Below are 19,044 nucleotides of genomic sequence, written 5' to 3'. Positions count from 1 at the left end.
CAGCAGGAAGCAAGACCCCAAAGCCAGCCTCAGAGTTTTCTTTCTCCCTATATCTGTTAGTGCGCTTACGAGGTTTAGTGCGCCTTTGGTTTAAACGCTGCCACCGTTTTTTAGGCACCACTTGATTTACACCATTGGGTTCGTCATTCTCACTATTCATTTCAGAGTCCAAGTCTGGGCCCTTTCTATTTTCAAAAGAGGGGACTTTTTCAGGAACCTTATCAGAGTCAGACTGGATAACTTTGTTGTCAAAATGAACATCAGAAAAATGGGCACCGTCCTCACTTGTTAAAGGGCCTGTTAACTGAAGGGGTTCTTCTTTACCAGGGTCTTTTGCCCCACCTCTCGAGAAGCCACTCTCTGAACCCCCACCCGCTCTGTCTCCCTGCGGGGCAGCCTCTGGAGTCACAGCTGGAAGCCGGCTCAGTTTTCTCTTGCGCTCTGGCTTTAAGGCTTTCCGGTTCACTGTGTTCTTCACCATATCGCCTGAAAAACCATCTCGCAATCTGGATGGTGGCTTTGATCGCCCACAGTTGCGCCTAGTAACACAGTTTGAACGACTTTTGCCGGCAGTAGGGAGGTCTCTTCTGTCGGCCACTAAGCCAGGCAGAGAAGCAGACAAGTCCCCAGCCAGTGCAGAGTCACCCCCACTGGGGCTAGGACGAACTGGATCTGGAACGCCATCCCTGTTTTTTTCTGAATTGTGAGTGGAGCCTCCTGAAACCAAGACCTTAGAAGTCCCTACAGGACTACTGGTAGAACAGTCCCCAAGACCTGGACTCCGATAGGAGACCAAGTTTTGAGCAGTCATTAACCGTTGCTCCTTGGTCTTACTGTCATGCATATCTTTCAACATCATCAGCAATGTACTGAACTTGTAATCTGGTTCAATAGGTATATGATTCTGACTAGCGGCAGAAGAAAAAAGTAATGGTTTTGATGGCTTTGATGTTGCAGAGTCACTGACATCTTCACTTAAAGATCTGTAAGAGAGTTCTTTCAACTCTGACAGAACGTGTTTCACCACTGCTGTTTCTATGTCACTCGAATCCCTGGTTTTCTCATGCATGTTGCTCAGTAGTTTTAGCCCATCCACTTTCCCACTTTTGGAAATGCTGGCCAAAGGAGAGCCTTTGGTATCCGAAGAACAGCATTTCAAACTGCAGTCCTCATTTGTAACTGGAGGTTCTACTAGAACTGGATTTTCTTTATGTTTGTACGTTATTTTTCGGATCTTGGGCTGTTTGCTTTTCGAATGTAAAAGAGCTTGATTCGTAGCCCCACCCTTTAATAATGAGTTCTCACTGGAAATGCTTGATGGGGTGTTGAATTTTGAAGAGAGACCATCATTTCTAAAATCCGATTGGGGTTTGCGAAGAAGAGTGGACACTTTAAAATCAGAGAGATTAACCTGAGATGTCTCCGTTCCAGACTCTGCTGTCTTAGTACAATCTGTTAAGTGGTCTGTATGTGAGTTAGTAAGAAGGGACTTCTGCTTTGCTTTTACCTTAGTGTTTGCGGCAGGATACCTAGAATACTTTACCTTTTCGTTTTTCGGCACAGACAACATGTTCCCTGTTCTATCAAAAGCATCTGTAATTTCAAGGACACTGTTATCAGACTCTGAACTGTGATCTATAGGATCCAGATCACTGCTTCCGTCATCAGAAGTGGTACAGATACTGATGGAATCACTTCGTTTTTCTTCATCACCTGCTCCAATATAGCAGAGTTGCACTTTTGAACTGCATACCAGACTTCGCTGGAGTTTCTTTTTCTCCCCAGAACGTTTAGAAATCAAGGCACCCTCAGACAAGCCCAGTAAAGAGTCACAATTTGAAGTCTCAAACTCTTTCTTTGCAGTGTTTTTTGCACAAGAAGAAAACAGGAAACTTCCCGGGGCAGTGCTGGCCCCAGTAAGGCTGTTTGCTATCCTGGAAAGTTCATTAGATGCCTGCTTATCAGATACATCCCCAGAAATAAAGTTTATGCCAAGGTTCTCTGGAATCTTTCCCCTCCGTTCTTCCTTATGTGCTTCAAATTGCATGTGGCCCTTTTTCACACAAGTCCTTTTTGGATTATCAGTGCTCTTTCTGGCTCGAGACTTAGCACAAGGCTTTTCCTTCTCATCTGCAGAATGTTCAGAGTCAAAAGCCAGAGATTTCAAGCAGCCATTAAGCAACAGGTCATGTTCTGATTCAGGATCATTTGTACAGTCCTCAAATGGCATATCCTCTTCACTGTCCAATTTGATCGAACTGGTAATACATTTTCGGTTCTTCGATCCTTTGGGAACATCATACTGTTCAGCAAGACCAACACTGGCTTCCCATTTACTCAAAATTTTCTGAGGAACCTTAAATTTAAAGGAGAAAAAGATTGTCACTAATCAAACACAGGGGAGGGGGAAATAGAGAGATGATCAATGCACATTTCGCAAATCTGCTTTTCAAGAAAACATAGGAACTAAACTCACAGGAATATAGAAAGTAGCACCCACAGCTCAACTAGTGAGGATTCCTCAACATTACATTACCACTAAGAACTATCATCAGAGGAAAGACTGATTTCATACATCCTCCATTCTCCCTTCCTTTATAAGGACAAAGGAGTGGACCATATCTTAAGACTACAATATTACATTACTAATCAACATCACATTACTAAACCAAAGAATAACTTAGACCCTTCCTACTTACCTCTCCACACTTTAAATAAGGACTTATTTTCTCCGTGACTTATGAAGGCCAAGCACTTGCTCAGCAGTATAAAAAGAGAAAGCAAAAGGCTAAAGAGGACAAATATAAAAAAAAAAAAACAAGTACAGAAGAGAGAATAGACCTATCCTAGGAGACTTGAAATTTAAACCTCAGGTTATCAATAGGCCCTTAGCTAATGAAGATTCTTCTACACATGTTACATACCATCTGGATTATAACCAGTCTCCAGAGCTTAATCATGTAGTCCACAGACACCAAAACACCTTGAGTATAACAAATTACATTCACTCTTTTCTTGATTCCTCACAGCATGAGAACATTGAGGCTCTGTGAAACATATCTAATTTTCCAGACTTATTTCCCTTCTGACTTCATACAATAGATATTAGTTAAGGCTCTAACTATCATTTAGTGTTCACAAATACTTTAATACTTGTGAAAGGGATGTTATGCTAAATATGTAAAAATTCAGGTCATTAGCCAAGTCGCCTCCTCTTATAAAACAATAAACTGACCATTTGAGTTTATTTTACATATGAACACACACCCATTAATTCTCATGACTGTGACCAGAGCAAATCAATTTTCCAGAACCTGAAAGCTCTAATGAAATTCTCAGAAAAGGGAGTTAGTTAGTCTACATAGCAAAGGCTTGACACAAAAACTGACACCTCTCCACCACCCAAAATAATATAAACAATGTAGTCATTATCTTCCTTCGCTCTAACAACAGGACATACTAATTTTTTAGAGCATCGACCTTATGACATATTAGATATTTATAATTATTTCTAATCCACACAACAGTTTTACAAGGAACAGATTAGTACACACTAGTTTTAGAGCTGAAGACACTGGTCCTCACAGAACTCAAATTAAAAATAGCAGAGACTGCATACTAACTCTAAATTATCTTAATTATGACTTGTATAAATAGTCTAGAAGTATTTATACACAGAGAAGTATAAAACACCAATCTAAGAGGAACTATTTCCCCTTCTAGAACTGACTATAAAGCAATATTCAAAGAAAAAAGTCAAAATTTTACTCGGCCAACTTTAACACAAAATATCAATAATACAAAACAAAAACAAAATGTTCTTTATTAAAACATAACCAGGTTTGAAACTGCAACCTTAAGCATTAACAATCATACACAAAACCAAAACAAAACAAAAATGTTTAAAGCTTTATCTTTCTCATTTTTAAGAGAAATAATTAATTCAGAGAGTGAAAAGTAGAATATTTCATTTTGATGATCATTTTCTTCTATATAAGATATAACCAAAGAAGATTGTCACATCTAAGTGACATGGCAAAAATGAGCTGAAATCATTTCTCAAAAAATTGAGTATAAATATTTGGAAGGCCAGCAAATATATCTTGCTTTCTACCTATTTTCTCACAAATATCCTACCACTAAAAGAAATTACTTATATTTCAAAATTAAAATACTTCTTCCTTGCCTTTCCCTTGCCTATCCCCAAGTAGATCACTTGAGAGGTTTTTGTCATTGTTGTTACCTTATGCCTATATCCTTTTTCTTTTTGCTTCCCTCTTCTTCTAAGGACAGGTAGCTCTTCAAATTGATGTCTGCCTTCGAACATGACAATTGCTTTTCCAGCCACCCAGGCTCTCTCAGAAGGGTCTCCAAAAGCCTCCACATAGTACTGTCGATAGGGCCTCCGGTTGGAAACTAGATAAAGAAAAGAACCAGTGTCAGTACTTTAAAAAGATAACTGTTCATAATCAAGATAACGGCCACACCACTGTTGCCAAAGAAGCCTGTTTACCAAATCAATCATTCAATCGACAAGCTAAAAAATCTGCAGAACAAGATATTCTCAGGTGGGTCAGATAGAAGGAAATTTTTAAATATTCAATTAATGTGGCAAGAAAACACTTAAGAGTTTATGAAAGAACTCAGTGGTTTGGTTTGGTGATAAGCTGTATATTCCAAACCAGTTAGAGGTTATTAGCTAATCACAGAACAAATTAATGTAGCAATCAACTAAAAGTTTCTTTACTCTCAGTCTACAAAGTCTTATACCCTCATTCCTGGAAAATACAAAGGGCATATAATAATAAGCTACAAAACCACAAATATTGTAACCAACAAGAACCACCACACAAACTCTAAAAACACTGCTAAAATATAAAAAAGAGAAATGCTTCAACACCATGCCATGTGTAACGCACTAACGTTTATGGAGTAGCTACTCTTGGCAAGGCTCTATACTAGGTGCACAGATTCTTCTAAACAACTAACACTAAGAAACAAGTAGTATGATTTCCATTTTATAGATACAGTAAGTCTAATGACTTCAGAGAGGACAAATTCAGAGTAAAACAGTGGCTTCGTAGAAAAGTAGAACTTGAAATTTCAAAATACAGAAAGTAAAAAAAGAAAAGGGAAATCCCAACGGCAATAAAAACAAAAAGAAATCCAGTTATTTTACAGTTTTCTTGGTTGTCCAAAGTTCTAAGCGTTACCAAAAATAAAAATACAAATCTCATCCAGAAAAGATTATCATCAAATTTATGTAGTTTATGTAGCACCCATATACTCAGCATTTTTCATACCAGTAAAAAAGTCACAAAAGAAATATAATCAGGGCCACGAAAGGTTTAATAATTTGTCTCTTTCTAGAGAAGGAAATCATCTTAAAGAAAGATTCATTTTAACACTCATCTAATTCCCTAACAAGAATCATATTGTTTCAAAAACACAAAAAAGAATCTAAAGAGCTTTTTAAAAATGAGAAAAGCTTACTTCCTTCAGAATGAAAAAAAAGAGAAAAGATTTATAAACTGAACTTCAGAACAAGTATAAAAAGTTAGGAATACTTTCAAAACTCCTATCTTCACAGTAAGTGGAAAAGAAGCCAAAATATCAAGTACATTTCAACAGAAGTTTCTTTATAATTGCTAATTTCAAATCTATAAAACCAAAGAAGAAAAAGTATCTATAAGCAGCTCTCACAAACTTTAGTTGAAATAGTTGTTTTTCTGTAAAAATATAGCTTAATAATAAAATTACAACCTGGCTAAACTTTATTTTAAGTCCATTTTACAAACTGTGGGAAAAAAATGAACTCTTCGGACTACCTACTAAATTATATCCTTCAATAGAAACCACCTATAATGGGGGATTAAAATTGGTAAGATATTTATGTACCTACATAGAGGTTTTTCTTAAAGTCCATTTGAGAAGTAAATAATTCTCCCATAAATAAGTAAATTCAACTAACATAGATTGAACACTTATGATATGCCAGATGTATAGAAAAGACAGAAAAGAACTCACTGCCTGGTGGGTAAGAGAAGTAGAAACAGATTATGATAAAAGTGTGGTAATTCTAATAAGAAACATCCACTTTCAAAAAATAGCACTAAGAAGTGGAAAACGTCAACTGAAAGACAAATGGGATACCTCAGCAGAAGTTTTAAAAATAAACTGCTTGGGAGGTAGATGGGGGGAGGGGGAATTTTAATCATTTCTTCAATTAAAAAAAAAAAGTAAACTGCTTATTAAGGAGAGAATTCCAGTATGAGGGCTCAGAACCCTCAAAGGCATGAATGATAAAACAAAGAAAGCTAGAACTACAAGTAGTTCAGAACACTAAATCATGAAGTAGAAGAAAAAGGAACTAAGCTGGTAAGCAGTGGCCAGACCTGAAACAGCCTGGATGCCATGTTAAAAGCTTGAACATTAGTAATGTTGGGAATAAAAGGCTCATCTGAACTGTGGAACCATAGGCTCAGTTTTACATCTTAGGAAGATAAATCTTCTTAATCTCTGAAACAGAGAAGAAACTCAGTAGACCAGAGATTACCAAAACAGTGTACACATGACATGACTAGAACCTAAACCAAAGCAGTAGAAAGGGGAATTAAAAGAACAAAATCTGCAAGATTTTTTTAAAAGACAAATCAAAAAGCAGTTTATAAAAGGAACAAATACAAAAGACAAAGTATAGAGAAAGAAACAATAAAAGTGTGGGAAAGCTGGAAGTCAGATGGTGATAAGTTAAACCAAATAGAGTTGAATGATAGGCCAGCCTTGAGAAAAGTTAGAGCAATGTGATTTACTCCCAGGTTGCTTTGTGAAGGGTACCCTAGAAGTACATAGAAAGGTCTAAAACAAGATTGACTGAAAGTCTGTTCAAGATGAAGGGTATTTCCAGGTCAAGATGAAGAGTATTTCCAGATCAAGATGACGTTAATCTCCACTAAAGCTACAGTAAAGAGATTTTCAAGACATAAATCCATTATGGACAGGGAGAACAAGAGAGGAAAGCTAAGTGGAAATTACAGTGTAGCTGTGCAAGTAAGCTATACAGTTTTAGAAGCTGGGAAGCACATGTCTAAGTATTATGGTAACTAATAGATCCAAGAAGGCCAAATCCTAAATCATCAAGGAGCAAAGCCAAGAACCAACTGTGTATATATCGTGCATCTTTCTAAAGGCCCAGGAACAGTGAATACCTGGTACTTCTGGAGTTTAAGAGAGAATAAAATAGAGGACTGGTTGAAAGCTGTCAAGCAGCACTGGATACCTAAATTTTCTCCTTCACTCCCAACCACCAGATCATTGCCTCGCCCCTTTTTCCAGAGAAGACCAGAGGTTTTTGTACTAGATGGAGTAAAACAGAAAGGTCTCTAGACTGAGGAACACCAAGCACAGTCAAGGAGTATAATTACCAAAAATAGAGAGAATGAGTGAAATGGATGCTAAAAACACCCAGTTGTCTTCCCTGCAATGTGCTCCCAGAACACAAGAAGCCAGATTCTTATCCTCTAGGTAGGAGACTAAAGAATTTTCTCTGAGGAATCTCACTAAGCCACGAGAAAAATGGAGAAGGTATTGACAAAGGATTGAGAGAGGGAGGGGATCACTCTACAAGGAAATTAAAGGTTGACAACCTCTAAACATTCAGAAGTGCCCATATGCTCGAGTCCTCACTCTTGAACACAGATCTGAGGAAAGCCTCAAACATAAAAATAGAGAACAAAGGAACAGTGAAGCAGTTTATAAAAGGAACAAATACAAAAGACAAAGTATAGAGAAAGAAACAATAAAAGTGTGGGAAAGCTGGAAGTCAGATGGTGATAAGTTAAACCAAATAGAGTTGAATGATAGGCCAGCCTTGAGAAAAGTTAGAGCAATGTGATTTACTCCCAGGTTGCTTTGTGAAGGGTACCCTAGAAGTACATAGAAAGGTCTAAAACAAGATTGACTGAAAGTCTGTTCAAGATGAAGGGTATTTCCAGGTCAAGATGAAGAGTATTTCCAGATCAAGATGACGTTAATCTCCACTAAAGCTACAGTAAAGAGATTTTCAAGACATAAATCCATTATGGACAGGGAGAACAAGAGAGGAAAGCTAAGTGGAAATTACAGTGTAGCTGTGCAAGTAAGCTATACAGTTTTAGAAGCTGGGAAGCACATGTCTAAGTATTATGGTAACTAATAGATCCAAGAATGCCAAATCCTAAATCATCAAGGAGCAAAGCCAAGAACCAACTGTGTATATGTCGTGCATCTTTCTAAAGGCCTAGGAACAGTGAATACCTGGTACTTCTGGAGTTTAAGAGAGAATAAAATAGAGGACTGGTTGAAAGCTGTCAAGTAGCACTGGATACCTAAATTTTCTCCTTCACTCCCAACCACCAGATCATTGCCTCGCCCCTTTTTCCAGAGAAGACCAGAGGTTTTTGTACTAGATGGAGTAAAACAGAAAGGTCTCTAGACTGAGGAACACCAAGCACAGTCAAGGAGTATAATTACCAAAAATAGAGAGAATGAGTGAAATGGATGCTAAAAACACCCAGTTGTCTTCCCTGCAATGTGCTCCCAGAACACAAGAAGCCAGATTCTTATCCTCTAGGTAGGAGACTAAAGAATTTTCTCTGAGGAATCTCACTAAGCCACGAGAAAAATGGAGAAGGTATTGACAAAGGATTGAGAGAGGGAGGGGATCACTCTACAAGGAAATTAAAGGTTGACAACCTCTAAACATTCAGAAGTGCCCATATGCTCGAGTCCTCACTCTTGAACACAGATCTGAGGAAAGCCTCAAACATAAAAATAGAGAACAAAGGAACAGTGAAGAAAAAAAAAGAAACCTAAAACAGACTCTGTACAAAGGAGAGCTCTTCTCATCAGCACTAACTGCATGATCTTTCCCAACTTTAAAAATCCTTCAGGACCCCATATATCTCTCTTGCTGTACTATCTTCACTTCTCTGCCTTTATCTCCATTTCCTCAAATCAGCCTAATCCAAATTCAGCTACAATTATACCATCAAAAAAAGGTTGCCAATGATCTCCACTTTCTTACACCTAATGGACACTATTCGACCTCTAGGCAACGTTCAACCAAATCAACCACACCTTCCTAAAAAGGCTCTAGTCACCAATATCACATTCTCCTGGTTTCTTCTTCCATTTCTATTTGATTCTTTCTCAACTCTTTTGCAAGCTCAGTCTCATACAGACCTCAAATGTTGGCTTCCTCAAAGCCACTTTTTTCCGACTACTTATGTAATGGTTAAGTTAAAAACTTGGGAGCCATCTTGAGATATAGAAACCGGGCGCTAGAAACCTTAGGACTTCACTCTCCCTCACTCCCCATTATCCATCCATTACCAAATCATGTAGATTTTTCACCGCTTTCATTTCATCATATTACCACAATGACCCTCTTAACTATCCTTTCTATCTGTGCCATTTTCTACATTGTAGTCAGCGAACTTTAAAAAACCACAGATTAGATCACATCACCCTCTGCTCATAGCGCATTAATGTTATCTCACTGTCCTCAGGAAAAAATACAAACTTTTAAATGAAATCTACAAGATGCTGCATAATTTGACTCATATCTACTCCTCCAGCCTCATACTGTGCCACTTTCCACCACTTTATGGGCTGCAGCCTTCTCAAAAGTGGAACAGGTAATATTTTCTGTGCCCAGAGCCATCTTCTCCTTTCTTTCCTAGTTAATTCCTGCTAATCCTCTCAGGTATCAGATCAAAGATAATTGTACTAGCAATACTGGCCTTGAATACCCCTGCACTAAAAGTCAAGGGTTAGGCAGCCCTGCTATATCACTGATTGTAAACCAATATTTTTCCTTGGACACAGGCCTCAGTTAATTATCTATTTGATTATTTGCTGGTGTTATGTCTCTTTAATTGAACTCTATACATGAGGGCAAGAAAGACCGATGTTTTCTTCATTACTGGATCCCAATACTTATCACAGACCTATACAATGTACTTATACTATTTGTCAATAAATAGTGTGAATCCAACTAGTATTCATAAAGAACACTACAATGAGTAAGAAACCAGCAGTCCCATATAGGGCTAGGAGGTACAGTGAAAGGACTAAAAGAATTTTCTAAATTTAAATGTCCAAACAGACCACAAAGGATATCACTTTTTAAAAATAGTGAGCTTTAAAGGCCTTTGGGCAACTCAACAGTCAATATTCAAAATGTAAAATCAAATTCAGCAATCTTATTTTTGGTAAATCATCCTACAGATGAATGGGCATATATATATAAAACACAAAGTTATTCTTATAGTGGTGTTTGTGTGAGCACACAAATACATGTATGTATGTATATAATTACACACATGTATATGTGTATGTATATATTTTGTCTTTACAACACAAGATGAGAAAGAATCTAAACATCTATCAACAGGGAAATGGTTATATAAAGTATAGCACATTTAAAAAGTGAAAAACTATGCAGCAATAAAAAAAATTTTCCTAAGAGACAGTTTTCAATGCACTAATATGGAAAAATCTCCAAGAAGTAAAAAAAGCAACTACAGGATGTACAATACACTACTTTTGTGTTAAAATAAAAGGGGTAGGGAGATGAGAATGTACATGTGGATTCACATAAGGAAACTCTAGAAAGAAACATTAATAATAATTCGTTAGTCTTTGAAAGGAGCACTAAAGAATGGGGCAAACCAGAGAAAAGGAGGTAATAAGTTGATTTTTTTAATCTTGTGTGTATATGACCCATTCAAAAACTAAAATCCATATAGTAAAACTATAGTAAAATCACAAGCCATCTTAAATAGAAAAAAGGGAGTTCAAGATCAAGTTTCAGCCCCTATCTTATAGCATTTTAAAGATAAGACATCTGAGATTTAAACAGAACAAGCAAATAAGAAACCAACTACAGCAACTAATATTCAAAATCAAGATTTTAGAATTCAAAACAATGTATAAGCATTTTTTAATACCTGCTTCAGCTTCAAAACTAACAAAAACAATAGAAACTTGAAGACTGATATAGAAAAATGTAAATATATTGAAAAATGACTCTGGACAATGTAAACCTTAGGTAATATGCTTAACATTTCCCTGGCATCTACAGATAAAATAATTGAGAATTTTTAAACTAGAGAGTAAAATAAAACAAACATTTAAAAAAATCCAAAAAGATAAATGCATGAATAACAACTTGTTCATGAAATGCCCAAAGGTAAAAAAGGATTATTGCTAAGGGCAACAAAAATTGAGTTATACTAAAGGCAACTGTAAGTTTATAATTCCAAACTGTATTTTATCATGTGGAATCAACTTCAAGTATTACCTTTCATTTTTGAGTGTGTGTTAATCAACGGATCAGAACAAATCCTGCAGGGCCACCATGGGCGTCTCTTGAATTTTGCCCAGATGAGATCTCCAACTTCATACTTCAGTGGTGTAGACTTTTTCTTGGTCTGACACTTTAGATAGACAAAACATGGGGCATCAATAAGAATCAAAAGCTTTTGAAACAGTATACCATCTTCCCACTAGCCCTTTAAGAAAGCAATAGCTAAAAAATTCTAGATGAAAACACTCCAGCTTAACAATTACAACTAAATTACTTTGTCTTAATTGTTCATAACATAGCTCTTTACACAGAAGTAGCTCTCAATTTATATTTGTTTTATATAAGTAATTATCTATATTCTAGGAAAATAAATAAGCTTTTTTGATTTATTAAGAGCTAAAAACTGAAGTAATAGATAAACAGAATCATCCCAAGGAAAAGGTATTTTTGCCTTAGTCCTTGGATCACACCACATTAGGGGGTTAAAAAGAGAAAATTATAAAGAGAAATTTTAACAATATCAAGAGACTGTGATCCCAGTACAATGTTATAGGTCAATTCTATCTCAATAAAACTAGGGCAAAAAAAAAAAAGAGAGAGAGAGAGATTGTGGTCCCTTCTGCAGGTGATATTCTACATCTTTCCTGAACAAACAGGCATCCTAGTAAATTAACAAAAATGGTTCAAATTAAATAACCCAGAAAGCTATAGGCTAGATTCTAGCAGTGTCAATACTGGGATATTTCCCAGCACACACAAGAGAGGCAGGCTGGCTGACTCCAGAACAGAGCACTGCACAACTGCAAGGGACACAGCTCATGCAGAATACAAAATGAATCAAGCTCCTTGAACTTGTCCAGTGCAGAGACCCCACCTGCATCCTTCTCCAAAAATATTATGCCTAATTGATTTGCAATCCAAATGCCTCCATCTCAGCTCTAAACCCATATCCATTCCTTTAACACCCCATACACAGTACAGATCTCCTGCCCTTGAGAGGAAGACAGCTTTGTATTTAGTAGAACTGAGCTTCTCAGCTGATAAGCCACACAAAGAACTGCAAGTGTGCTGAGATATTTCTGGGTAGCCAAAAGAAGAATCTAGGGTATCTGGAAAAGAACAACCTATTCCATTTACTCAAAGGAGATGTACAAATGTTATTAAGATTTTCTATAAATGGCAAGTCTTGAAAAAGACCTGGTGGGCTCCTTCCTCAATGTGCCCTCCTTAATGCCTAAAAAAGTACCCACCTGGCACAGAGTATTCAAAGAGAGTATGCTGAGTGAATTGACTGAAGTCATTCAAATAAAAATAATAACTAATGCCTGAGACTCAAGGATATCAAAGGATTAGGCTCAATTCAATGATTTATAAGTTATCATTCAACTTTTAAGATTGCATTCACATAGAAGTTAAATTAAATCTCGTAGAATACCCTTATGAAAAGTATTATGATTAGTTTTTCACGTATATAGAATTACTAGGTAATAAGACAGAAATGACATCTCATTATACAAATAAATTTTTAAAAAGTTTGAGGGGCCGTTTTTGTCTGTTATCGGTTTTTAAGTTATCAGAAAAATACATGACTTCAAAGCTAATTAGCTTTAGAACTTTAAAACCAAGATACCAAGACTGGATAGAAAAACAAACCTTTTATTTGCCTGTGCTAAAAACTACAATTTAAGTAGGTTTCCCATAAATGTGTGATATAATTTAATTTTTGATCACTTAATTTATTTTGCAATTATTGCTAAATATGAAATGTGCTTGTTTATTCAAGTCCTAAATGACTAAATATACTAGCATTTATTTGATGTATGCTATGTGCCAGGCACTGTTCCTCCTTTAATCCTCTTAAAGTAGATACTATACTACTCCTATTTTACTATATGCTTATAATTATGTAGTTTACTTAGGTGGCAGAGCCACCTGGGAAGTCCAACACTCGATCTCAAACTCTCAACCACTACTTTATTATCTAATAACAATAAAACCCCATGATTATTACGTGCTTTATGACAAATTTAGTCATCATCAACCTATGACATGTTGTTGGTTCTATCTTCCCCTCATATTACTACTACTACGTGATTATATCATCAGGAAGGATAGCCATAAAACACATGCCTTCAATAAATAGCAGAGAAAGAACATTTCTGGTATCAGGTAAAGCCAAAATCACACAACCAGACAAAGCATTAATGAATTGTCTTCTGACTCTATCACAAATTATGTCACCTTAAACAAGCCAGTTAATTCAGCTCACATTTCCTAAGCCATAAAATCATGAAACACCTACCACGGACCATCAAAATAACTATTAATTCTACTAATATTTTCACCCAGAAGAAATAATCTAAACAAGTGAAAGATTGCAGAAAAATATTTAAGGCAAATATTTATGAAAACAAAAAGTTAACATCCAAGAAGACCTGTTAAATCATGCTGACAACTCAATAAAATATGCAAAGTGCAGACAGTTATGGGATACACACATACAACACACCAACCATTTAGAAACTATGCTGAAACTGTAATCATGATTTTAAAAAGTCATTAAGAAATACAAATAAAAGTTTCATGAAATTAATGGTATCATGGGTAACAATTTTCACAAACCTGAAATAATTCTCTCATCACTTTCTTGATTCATTTACCATGATGACCATATAAAACAATATATGCAAACCCATTGGGGAAAAATGTCTACACAAATATATATTATTAATACTATTATTAATGCACAACATCCAAATCCAATTGACCCTTATATTTAAAAAGTTAGACACGGGCAAGAATTCCAGACCAAAGAAAGGGTTCCAAACACAAAAACAGAAAAAAATAAGGGGAGAAAAAAAGAATAAGACTTCTCTTCAGAGGAGCTTCAAAATTTCACCTTGGAAAGAAAGACTTGCAAATAACTCGTTAAACCTATAATTCAACTGCACATTAACTTTCTAAACACTTAACATACAAAGCTTAACAAGAGACACAGATGAATTTCTGATCTCAAGACACTTGGGGAATAACAAGGAAGAATAAAGTGAAGAAATGTCATCTGAGCTTAAAATAGCAGGATAGCATACTTCAGAACAGCTCTGCCTAATATCTATGTCCAGCTGGAAGAAATGCACTAGAGCTAAGCCTTTTGATATATACTATCGGGGCAGACTGTGCTCGCCCATAAGATATATCCCCCATACCTGTCAATGTAACTTTATGTGGAAATAGGGTCTTTACAGATGATGAAGATAAGGTCAATTAGGGCGGTCCCTAATCCGATATAACTGTGTCCTTATAAAAAGGAAACTTGGACACAGAGACAGACATGAATAGAGGGAAGATGATGTGAAGACAGAGAGAGGGAGATCGTCAACTACAGAGAAGGAAATGCTGAGGCCACCAGATGCTAGGAGAGGCATGGAACGGATTCTCACAGCCCTCCGAAAAAAAAAAAAAAAAACCCCTGCAGACAACTTGACATTGTACTTCTAGCCTATAGAAAGGTAAGACAATTAAAATTCTGTTGTTTAAGCCACCCACTTTGTGGTACTTTATTATGGTATTCAAAAAAAAAAAACAGTACACAAACATTACCTTGCTTTAATTCTCACATTAGGAAATAGCACTATCTCCATTCTATGAATAAAGAAACTCAGTATCAAAACTGTTAAATCACAATTGGAAAGACTGAGATTTAAACCCACATTTGATTCATTCTAAAGACCGTGTGTGTGTGGTGGTTGTGTTTTTTTTTTTTGCACTACAATGCCCTATTTCCCTCTCATTTTAACTACAAGAAAATATGGCCAGAGTTTGTTTTGTGTCTAAATCAAACCTAAAAAACCAACTTGATTCAAAAATCTCCATTTCTTTTTCCTTACTGACAGTAACATGTCACATTAAACTCTCCTGTAAGAGCTTGTCACTGCCATTTTTAAAGGACTTATACATTTCTGCAATCACAAGAAGTGGCTCTTGAGCCAAAAGCTATGGTCAAAAGACATGTGAGATTTGAGTATTTTCACTAACTAAATTTCCATCAAGAGGTTCAAATCAGACCTATATTGCATTTCTAAGATAGAAAAACTCACATAGTCCAGGAATATTTCCAGATTTGGAGACAAAATTTAAGTTGTGTTCTATTTTCATGCTATTTAACGTTACCACAAAGTGGATAATCCTTGAATATTAATACCCTCCTCCCAGGCATATCCAAAACTTACAGTTGAGTTAACTACTCAAAATCTGCTAAATCATAGTACAATGGTATCTTTTTTCCTTTATTTTAAAAATTTTATTGTGGTAAGAACACTTAACTGGGCTCTATCCTCTTAGAATTTTAAGGCTATATTACTGTTGTCTATTGGTACAACAAACAATAGCTTCTAAAATAACTTAATAACGTATTGTACTTGAGGACTTGTACTTGAGGTAAAGATCCAGAGGAGTGGGGAAAAGCACTAGTACTTTACTTGACAACAATCAAAGAACTTACCGCAACTCTAGGACTCAGTTTTTGTTCTGGTTACTAAGAATTCCCATAAAATTATACTTGCATAAGATGACAATGACAATATACAAGACAAAATCTATCTCTTTAGATGATTTAAATGATATCTAAAATCTATTTTCCACAGGTGAAACTGCCCATTTTTGAGAATAAGATCAACTATAAATATATCATCTTCTGGCTTATAAACTTAACATTTGTTAACACTGCCACTGCTTCTATCAATTCCAGAAAGAAAAAAAATTAAATAACTTGGTTTAAAATGCCAAATTTTAAATGTTATACTAAAGAATTATACTATATAGTTATTTGAATTTTACTTTAAATTTCAACTTTTTCCTACCTGGTCAAAGTGACTCCTTTATTCCTGTGATAAAAATAAGTAGTTCCTCTATTTTACAACTAGGACATCTAACATGAGAGATTACATAAAATTCACACTGTTGTTCATTTACTATAAAAAATGTTTGCATAAATAAAATAATACAGATAATCTTACATTTGTATAAGTCATATGGTTTACAAAGCACTTTGATTATAATCTGATGATAGCAAAGCTTCTCCTCAAGTCTACACAGCACCAAGTCCATAGCAGAACCTCAGAGAGTATGGTTGCCTTACCAGAAAAAAGAGACTCTTCCAACACTAGTTCTGTGTCTAACACTTAGCCCCAGTACCTGGCAAAGAGTAGATATTCAATAATTATTGCCTAGCTGATTCCCCAAATTGACTAACGTGCTATGCTTTACTAAAAGAACACTTAAGCATATATTTCAAGTTAATTTCAAGGAGAGTCCTTAGTAAATCTACCTGTAAGAAATGCTACAAGGAGTCCTGCACCCAAAATAAAGGACACTGGGCAATGACTCAAATCCACATGAAGAAATAAAGAACATAAAGGTAACAAATTAGGTAAATATAAAAGGCAGTAAAATGTATTTTTGTTTTATAACAAGTTTCTCATATCTGATTTTAAAGAAAACTGCATAAAGCAATAATTATAAATCTGTGTTGATGTGTAAACAATATATAAAAATGTAATTTGTGTGACAATAAAATGACAGAGAAGGATAAAGCTACAGAGGAACAAAGTTTTATACTACTGAAATTAACTTGTTATTACTCCAAACTAGGTTTGTAATAAATTAAAATGTTAGTTGCAATCTTAACCACTTAACCAGAGCAACCACTAAGAAAGGGTGTTAAGTGTGTGTATGAGGGGAGGAGCCGCAGGGGGGATGGGGGGGAGGGGAAGGAAGAGGGAGGGGAAGGGAGAGAAGACAAGGGAATTAAAATGTTACACTAGAAAAAAACTAATTTAACACAAAAGAAGGCAGTAACAGATGAGTAGAAGAACAAAATATAAGACATAAAACAAATAGCAAAATGACAGACATCAATCCTACTTATCACTAATTATATAAAATGTACATGGGTTTAAAACTACAATTTGAAGGGAGAAATTGGCAGAATAAATTTAAAAATGATCCAACTATATATATATATATATGCTGTCTACAAGAAAATAAAAGGATCAGAAAGAAATAACATGGAAACAGTAACAAAGAGGGAGTGTCTTCTTCTTTACCATCACACAAAATACACTTAAAGGCAAAATGGTTACTAGTGACAAAGACTGAATTCCACTTAACAGGAAAGTGTAACAATTATATATGCAGGAAATCAGACTCCCAAATTCATGAAGCAATAACTGACAAATAAATGGGGAGAAAGACAAATAATAAGAGACTCTGAAACCCACATTCAGTAATGGAGAGAACTAGACAGAAGATCAATAAGGACACAGAAGACTTGAACAGCACTATAAACCAACTGGACCTAACAGAGACACCTGAAGAATATTCTACAGAACTGCAGAATATGTAGTCTTCTCAAGAACACATAAAAATTCTCAATGATAGACCATACATTAGGCTATTTAAAAAAAAGTGCAAATAAAATTAAAAGTCCTTAAAAAACACAGAGTATATTCTAACCACAATGGAATAAAATTAGGAATAAAAAAGAAAGAAATTTAGGAAATTTAACAACACAATCCTAAATAACCAACAAGTAAAAGAAAAATTCACAAAAAACTTTAGAAATTACACTGAAAATGAACACAAAACACACCAGAACTTATGAAATGCAGCAAAAGCAGTTTTTAGATAAACATTTATAGCTGCAGACATGTATATTTTTAAAAACTCTCTCGAATACCCTAACTTTCCACCTTAGTAAACTAGAAAAAAAAAAAAAACAGTAGACTACACCCAAAACAAGCAGAAGGAAATAAATAATAAAGATTAGAGGAAAATGTAAGAATAGAGAATCAAAAAATAGGAAAAAAAACCTCTCAAAAGTTAGTTCTTTAAAAAGGTCAACAAAACTGATAAACCTTTAGCTAGATGGGCTAAGAAAAAAGTCAACTCAAATTACTAAAATTAGAAACAAAATCAGGGCATTACTTTTGATTCTACGGAAATAAAATGGATTATAAGAGAGTAGTATAAACAATTGTACACCAACGAATTGAATAGATGAAAATGACTTAAGTCCTAAAAACGCAAAACCTACCAAGACTAAAAACACAGAGAATATCTGAATAGACCTAAAACTAGTAAAAAGTATTGAATTATTTTCTGTATGCCTCAAACTAATATATTGTTATATGTTGATTACATCTCAGTTAAAGAAAAACATACACCATGACCAAGTAGAATTTATTCCTGGAATGCAAGAATTATTCAAAATATGAAAACTGATAAATATACATTAACAGAATAAAGGATTAAAACTTACATGGTCATCACCACTGGTGCAGAAAAAGCATTTAACAAAATTCTACTCTCATTCATGATTAAATATATTCAACAAACTATGAACAAAAAAACCCTACCTCAACATAATAAAAGCCATATATGAAAAATGCACAGATAACATCATGTTTAATAGTGAAAGAATGAAAAGCTTTCCCTCTATGATCAGGTACACAGCAAGAACTATTTTCTCCTCTTCTATTCAACATAGTACTAGATGTTCTAGCCAGAGCAACTACGCAAGAAAAAGAAATAAAAAACAATCGAATTGGAAAGGAAGAAGTAAAATTACCTCTATTTGTAGCTTTCATATGTAGAAAACCATAGATTCCATACACAAAAAATTTGAATATAAATTC

At 35.2% G+C, this 19,044-nt stretch overlaps 1 protein-coding gene across 5 annotated transcripts in view; it reads right to left on the bottom strand.

The window, feature by feature from the left end:
• Window positions 1-19,044, bottom strand: part of NSD1 (nuclear receptor binding SET domain protein 1) — a 134,729-nt gene that overhangs the window by 67,316 nt on the left and 48,369 nt on the right. For 4 of the 5 annotated variants that reach the window (XM_015598091.2, XM_025040773.1, XM_015598092.2 and 1 more), the window contains 3 exons: window positions 11,345-11,480; window positions 4,244-4,416; window positions 7-2,356 (listed from right to left, as the gene is read on the bottom strand). In XM_015598091.2, the coding sequence (XP_015453577.1) occupies window positions 7-2,356; window positions 4,244-4,416; window positions 11,345-11,480 (2,659 nt within the window). The remainder of the gene's footprint in view (window positions 1-6; window positions 2,357-4,243; window positions 4,417-11,344; window positions 11,481-19,044) is intronic. The other variant, XM_025040775.1, reaches the window with a different exon arrangement.

Source organism: Pteropus alecto, unplaced genomic scaffold (genome assembly GCF_000325575.1).
Source record: "Pteropus alecto unplaced genomic scaffold, ASM32557v1 scaffold78, whole genome shotgun sequence".
NCBI lineage: Eukaryota > Metazoa > Chordata > Mammalia > Chiroptera > Pteropodidae > Pteropus > Pteropus alecto.
The sequence above is the reverse complement of the archived record's forward strand: the minus strand, read 5'-3'. Positions and strand labels throughout refer to the sequence as shown.